Here is a 7,379-nt window from a genome sequence, read left to right as displayed (position 1 = left end):
TTGCCACTCCTGGAGAAGCAGGCACGCTCATCATTCACACCGGGTGAGCGCCGAGTGGCAGGGACAGGAAAGCGGCCCTGGGAGTGCAGGGCGAGGTCCCGTGTACCGACACTGTGCCGCCCCTCCCTGAGGGCTGCATGGAGGGCAGAGAGAAGCGGCAGCCCTAGAGAACATCCCTGGAGACCTGCCGGGCACAGGGCAGAGGGGGTGGCCTGTCCCCTGCCCCAGCCACTGCTTCCACACCCCCATCTCGCTGCCTTCTGGAGGGCTGCCCCGTTCGGGCACAGGCCTCGAAGCCCCGGTGCAGCGCTGAGTGTCCTAGGGCGGTCTCCCACCTCTCAGACCGCTGCTCCCTGGGCAGAGAAAGCGGACTGGGCTCTGGCCAGCAGCTGTCTGCATGGACTAGCCCGTGTGGGCTCCAGCCAGCAGCTGTCTCCATGGACTAGCCCATGGGCCAGGCACCCACCGGCGAGACGAGGCACGGTCCCACGTCTTGTCTGTGCTCCTGGAGTGAAGGAGCCACGGTGGGGCATGTCCGCGTGGGGCGGCTAAGGGAGGGTCGCTGCCTGGTCCCCTCCGCGGCCGCCTGGGCCAGCCTTCTTACGCTGTCTTCCTGTCTGCACAGCCTGTTAGTGACAGCATCACTTTGCTTGGCAGTGCTGGTCTTTCCGGAGACAGTCCAGGCACGTCTGCAGTACAGTGCTGAGGAGATTCCTCATGTGGGCAACCACGGTTCAAATCCCAGCCCTGGCAGCTTGAAAACCATGCTGGGCATGTGCATGTGCCCCAAATCCTGACCGATGGGGACACAAAGGAGAAGGGATTGCAGGGTTATCGCGTCCACCGGGGAGCGAGCCCCGGGAGCACACGTGCCCTGGCAGGGGAGGAGGTCTACGTGAAGGCCCGTGCAGAGCCCTCACAGAGGAGGCACTTTATCACAGTTGCTCCTTCTGGGAAGGGCAGCCAGGAGCAGGGTTTCTTGGCCTAGCCTGCAGCAGAGGGCTGCCCCCGGCAGGGCTGCCCGGCTCCCGTGGTGGCAGGACGGGAGAGCTCTGCTAGGCCAGGCACCCAGCAGTGTGACACCCGGCCTTCCCCGGGGACCAAGGGAGCCATCTTTTTCTTTTCCTCTTGCAACAGGAAATACCCCTGCGGGCCCCACGGTTCTTCTTCACTTGGTTTACCACATCCTGGGGCTGCGAGTCAGTACGCTGTCAGCACTCCCCACAGAAGACACAGGTGTCCAGGCCAGAGGGCTTCCTGGTTGCCCTGGCAGCGTGGGTGCGGCTGGGCTTCTGTCCCAGGCTCAGCACCCGAGGCCGCTCGGCCTTACAGAATTCTTGTCGGGAGGAGGGGCCCAGCCAGCCTCCCTCGCGGTCGGCCAGGACCAGGCGGGGACTTAGGCTCTCGCACCTGCCCCTGCCAAGTCTCCATTCTATGCAGGAGGCAGGACAGGGCCTCTGTGAGCTAAAAACGCCAGGGCTTTCCAGACTCCTCTCGTGGGTGGCGAGGGCCGGGTGACAGCGGGAGCCCTGGCTCTTCTCCCACAGTGGCTGTGACAGGCCTGTCGGTGCAGCCCTGGCCGCCTGGCCAGCTCCGTGTTCCATGAACAGCAGGCCATGGTCCGGGGATCCAGCCAGGCGCTGCAGTGCCAGGAGAGGAGCACTCGGCCGAAAGCCTCAGGCCACGTTCTGGAGAGTTCTCCGCTGAGATAGAGTGTGACTGCCCCCTCTGCTCATTAAACTGCCACCTCTCGGGTGGTTCCAGCAGAGACTGAGTCACCGCGGACTCCCGGCCCGGCCTCATTCAAGTGGGTGTCGGAGAATGGCCCTTCCACCAGGCGCTGTCACGTGGGCCAGGAGAGGGCTGCGACGTGGGGAGGTAGCTGCCGCCTCCTGGCCAGTGGCCGGGTGGCAGGAGCCACAGCTACAGACCCTCCAGAAGGAAACTCCTAGGCCTTGAAGGGCTCCAAGGAGCCAGGAGCGGAACGCCCCTTCCCGCCCATCCCGACAGTGACTGCTTGGCTGGGGCAGCTTGCAGGGGACACTCGGTGGCCTGGGCACTGGGTCACAGCTATGGTCACAGCCTGAGTTCTGCCGTGCTCAGGCCTGGCTGGGCGACCATGCCTCATCCCTCTGTGGCGTGTCTGCCCCTGTGGCAGACTGCGCGGGCTCCCTGCTGGGTGCCCGGGTTCCATGCGGAGCCTGTCAGCCACACTGAGACGTGCGTGGCGGGAGCCTCGTCGGGCCGGGCGCTGCGTAGTTCTGTTCTGGATAGAGGCTCAGCAGCGCAGGACAGAGATAGACTCTGACGGTAACATGGGCGTGGGGAATACCCCTGCTGCTGTGGCTGCGGCCGCCCGAGCCCTTGGTGGGGCCGACCCTGGAGCTCCAAGTCCCTGTGGTTGGTCCAGTGCCGCACTGACCAGGCCAGCCTGCAGTCCTCCCTCGGACCACCTGGGCCTCCGGGTTTGAAATGCCATAGGGCAGCATGTGGTGAGACCCAGCGTCCCCTCATTAGCCCTGCCTGGCCTGGCCAGGGCGTGCAGGCCACAGAGGACAGGAGGCCCAAGAGCCGTGGCTCAGGCTAGAGGCTCCACATTCCCAAGGCTGCCGTGGGAAGAGCAAGTGGCAAAGTCAGAGTGAGCCACCAGCCCCCACTCCGAGGGACGCCTGCGGGCGTTAGACTGTGAGAGCTTCTCCCCGGGAGGGCGGAAGTTCTGCCAGGGAAGATTTTCCCGCCGAAGACTTGCCAAGCCCTTGGCAAAGGTCCTGCCCTTTCAGTCTTATGATCCAGAACTGAGGGACCCGTGACCGTGGTAACAGCCCGTGGGCTCAGCTCTGCTCCAGGCTCCTGTCCAGCCGTCACCTGCCTGCACTATGGAAGCCTTCTGGCAGGTGGGCACGCTCCCTGCAGGCGGAGGGCGGGCCCTGCAGAGCTGCACTTGAGCTACACGCAGCCCTCAGCCGGGCCCCTGTCCCAGACGGGCCATTACTAGCTCGGCTCCGTACAGCTCCTGTGAGTAGCGGGTACCCAGCGCACAGGCAGTGGTGAGAGGGAGTGAGTTAGGTGTGGGACCTGGAAGTTTTGGGCCCAGCATGGGTTCTGCAGCTGCTCCCACCATCATGGGCCGGGGCAGGTGGCGGTGGGCGCCGGCCCTGGAGGAGCAGGGCTGAGCTCCTGCTCGGCATAAAGCCCGTCCCTTCACACCTCCCTTGTGGCTCTGGGAGCAGCTGACGTGAGGCGGGACTGGCACATGGGGTGGTTCATGCTGGAAACACACGGGTCGTGCTGGCCAGCCTGGCCCCAGCCCCAGAGCACTGAGGTCTCTGTCCAGCTGCATGCTGGTGCGACGTCTGTGTGTCTGGGCTGCGGGCTGACATCCGTGTGTCCGGGCTGCACACTGTCGCCCGTGTGTCTGGGCTGCGCGCTGACGTCCGTGTTTCCAGGCTGCACGCTGTCGTCTGTGTGCCTGGCTGCGCGCTGAGGTCTGTGTGCCGGGCTGCGTGCTGTCGTCCGTGCGTCCGAGCTCACGCTGTCATCCGTGTGTCCGGACTGCGTGGATGGTGCGTAAGCAGGCCACAACTGTTGCTCAGGCGATGGCGTGGCCATCAGGCGGAGACAAGGGCAGCCGCAGCCCGGCGCAGGGCTCGGGCGCTCACTCTAGAGAAGGTAGCAGTAGACCTCTACTGCTCAGGGGAGGCGGCCGCTGTGCGATGGGGGCGGCTGGCTGGGAGTTCACTGCCGCAGTGGGCGGGGCCTGGCGGGGCCTGTGCATTCACGAGTCGGCTCGTCCGTGAGGGCCAGGGCGTTTATTCGCCCTCTCCCACCATCCATGCACCTCCCCAGGGCTGCTCCAGGCTCAGTGGTGGGAAAGAGGCCCCGTCCCTGCTTTGAGCTGCCCCAGGACCTTCCAAAATCGTAGACTCCTGGACTGGCCGGTTACCGAGGGGCCGTGGAGACGGTGCGTCCTTGCAGACGCTTCGATCTCAGGGTGCCCCACTGAACAGCCCACCCACACACTCAGATACACTCACACACTTGTGCCCATACACACATGTGCTCACACATACAAACTCACACATGTACTCACATACACACAGTCATGTGTGTGCGCACACGCGCTTAGCACATGTGCCTGTACACACAAGTTCATACACACATTGCTCATATACACATGCTAATATACGCGGTTGCACACATGCTCACATGCATGTTCATACATATATGTAGTCACACATGTGCTTACATACATATGAACATACGCACATGTATTAACACACTCATACACACAACTCATACACATGCTCATATACACACATACACACACTCCTATACACGTGCACATATACACACATGCTTGTACATGTGCTCATGCACACACTCGTACATATATGTGGTCTCACAACGCTCACATACACATGAACATACACACTCATACACATGTGTGCTTATACCCACACATGCTCATACACACATGTTCATGCACATTCACATACACATGTGCTTATACACACACTCGCAGACGTGCTCACACACAAGCTCATATACACCTGTGGTATGCATACTCACACACACGCTCATACACATATGCACGCTCAGACACGCTCAGACACACATGTCACACACATGGACACGTGCACAGTGTTGCATACCATTTCCCACTTAGAGACCACGTCCTGGGGGCCCGGCTGCCAGCTCCAGCTCCAGCTCCAGCAGAGCCAGGGGACCCCCCTCCACCTGTCACCTGTTGCCTGGCGGGGAGGGGAGCTTGGGCAGATGTGGACAACGCAGCCGGGGCCCGGCTCACATTTCCCCTCCCAGCAGATATGCGCGTGGTTTCCTGCCCTTTGGGAAGTCCCCCTCAGGCCCAGCCTCTGGGCAGTTTGAAAGTACAGGGCAGCTTTCTCAGAGGTCTGTCTCCTCTGCAGTGTGCGTGGTTCAGGGAGGCCCTGGGGAAGGCCGATGGCGTTACCCCCACGTTTATCCGAGTGAGAGTGAGCCTGACTGACCAGAGCCTCAGGGTCACCACCTGCAGAAATCGGCCCGGCTCTCCCATGTGAGTGACTTCGGCAGGTCACCTGGCACCTCATGCCTCCGGATGTCCATCCCTAACGTGGGCGTGGACGGGGCCTACCTCTCAGCACAGCGCTGATGTGCCCAGACCTGGGACGCCTTGGCTCCCATGGGCTGCGCTGAGGACATGCCTGCACCACAGCGAGCTCACACGGTCTCCTCCCAGCTGTGGTCCACAGGGGCTGGCCGGAGTTGCACCCAAGAGGAGGCTGACCGTCCAGCTTGCATCTGCAGCTGGTGCCGGGGTCTGCGCTTGAAGGGCTCTGTCAGGTCCAGACCAGGCTGAGCTCCCGACCTCTGCTGGGGTTTGGTCCTGGGACCAGTTCCGAGGGCAGACTCCCAGGCAGGGTGCGCTGGCCCAGCCTCCCTGGGCCTCCGCAGTGCTGTGGTCAGCAGCCCCTTGCAGGCCCGGGGGCCATTTCTCCCTCTGCCGGGCTCCTCTCTGAATGTAAAAGTGGTGTTGAGCAGCCGGCGTTTCCATGGAGCTCAGGCCTCTCCTGAGGGGGGCTGGGGCAGGTTTCCATCACATGGTGCAGGCGTGCACTGGAGACGGGAGGGCTCGGCGGAAGCGCTCCTGCTTTATTTCCGCTTTGAAAGGGTTGTTTGGGAGAAGGGACCTGCTCTTCCGCGTTAGCTGTCGTTAGCTGTCGAGTCAGGGGGACCCGCATCCCAGTGTCCCTGTCTCCCAGGAGCCCTGGCAGTGACGGCGGGCCTGCCTCTCAGTGAGGCTGGGCACTGGGTTCCATCGGGGATGTGCCGTGCTCCATGGCACCCCAGCCTCAGCCTCACTTTGACACCCTAAACCCCGGGAAGGGTGGGGGCCGTGTCTGGAGAGGAGGAACCATTGGTGGCGTTCCCTAACAGGTCGGAGTAGGCCGGTGGGTAGGTCTGGGGGCCCGAGCCAGGTGCTCGGCTCTGCCATGAGTACGTCTGTGTACGTCCATGCCCCTCCCTCCCCATCTGTGCCTTAGTCTCTGGGTCTGGAGAGTGGAGGTGAGAACATGACCCCCTCGTGGTTGTGAGGGTGCAGTGAGCTGCACGGGCCCAACGCAGTGGGTGAGAACATGACGCCGTCGGGGTTGTTGGGAGGGTGCAGTGAGCTGCCCGGGCCCACCGGAGTTGGCCCTCCACAGAGACTGGGGCCACCACTGCCTCGGCCAGTGTCTGGGTCTGCAGACGTGTGGGTCTTCATGGATTTCCAGGAATTGCGCGCTACGTAGTTCTGAAGGCTTTGTCCCCTTTAAGGTAAGAGGGACCCAGAGCATAGGGCTGTGCGCGTCGCAGGGCCGCTGACCGGGGTGGAGCGGCGGGCAGCCGCTTATGATTCCAAACGTCGAAATGTGCACCTCTCCTGCCCCCATGCTCCCTGCAGCGTGGCAGTGGGCAGTGGAGGTGGGCAGGCTAGGAAGGCTGAGGTGGCGCTGGTCCGCCTCGTCCGGCCCTGCCTGCACGGAAGGAAGGCTTAGTGCACCCGGCAGAGCATCGGCTTCGAGGTGACAGACTGAACCAGGAGCCCGGGCCGGCTGGGCTTGGCTGCAAGAGGGAAAGTTCTGGTGTAGCCAGAGCCACTGGGGACGGTAAACCAGGGCGAGGCAATGCCCGGCTGTGGACGAGGCTCGTCAGAGAAGGTTACGTGAGAACGAGACTCTGTTCGATGCCAGTCGACCTAGCCGAGTGCCTGTGCACACGGGTCATGCACAGAGGTGTACAGCTGCGTGTACAGCCATGTACATGATACTGCACACGTGTGTGGACCTGTGTGAGCCAGGACAGACTGCTGTGCCGGCCGCAGCTTTCTCGGTGGTGGGCCTGTTTGCTTTGCCAGTTTGCCCTGAGTTCATATTCCTTTCATAATCAGAAGTACATCGTGTGCTTCTTAAAACCTTTGTTGGGGAGTGACCGGTGAAGAGCGTGGGGGCGCTCTTTGGTGGGCGGCGTCTGAGATTTGAACCTGACAGTGCTCCGGAATGCCGCGGGGGCTTCGAAGGCTCTAGCTGGGAGAGGTTTTTCAGCTTTGTCTGAGTCCGCCCTAAGACGAACCTCTTACCACTGTCACATTCTCCTGGAAGACTGACTGCTGTCTCCCCCCAGACTTGAACGTCACCTGCCGTTACGCCGGGGTGTTCCACGTGGAGAAGAATGGCCGCTACAGCATTTCCCGGACGGAGGCCCCCGACCTCTGCAGGGCTTTCAACAGCACCCTGCCCACCATGGACCAGATGAAGGTGGCCCTGACCGTGGGCTTTGAGACCTGCAGGTAGGAGCCCGGCTCCCGCCCACGGGACGGCGGTGGCTGGGGTGGGGCG

At 62.6% G+C, this 7,379-nt stretch overlaps 1 protein-coding gene across 8 annotated transcripts in view; it reads left to right on the top strand.

Moving 5' to 3' along the window:
• CD44 (CD44 molecule (IN blood group)) overlaps positions 1-7,379 on the top strand; it is a 73,387-nt gene that overhangs the window by 23,949 nt on the left and 42,059 nt on the right. For all 8 annotated transcript variants that reach the window (XM_006162092.3, XM_006162094.3, XM_006162093.3 and 5 more), the window contains exon 2: positions 7,165-7,330. In XM_006162092.3, the coding sequence (XP_006162154.1) occupies positions 7,165-7,330 (166 nt within the window). The remainder of the gene's footprint in view (positions 1-7,164; positions 7,331-7,379) is intronic.

This window comes from Tupaia chinensis, unplaced genomic scaffold (assembly GCF_000334495.1).
Source record: "Tupaia chinensis unplaced genomic scaffold, TupChi_1.0 Scaffold139733_1, whole genome shotgun sequence".
Lineage (NCBI taxonomy): Eukaryota > Metazoa > Chordata > Mammalia > Scandentia > Tupaiidae > Tupaia > Tupaia belangeri.
Note: the sequence above shows the minus strand (reverse complement) of the source record. Positions and strands in the feature narration are given on the sequence as shown.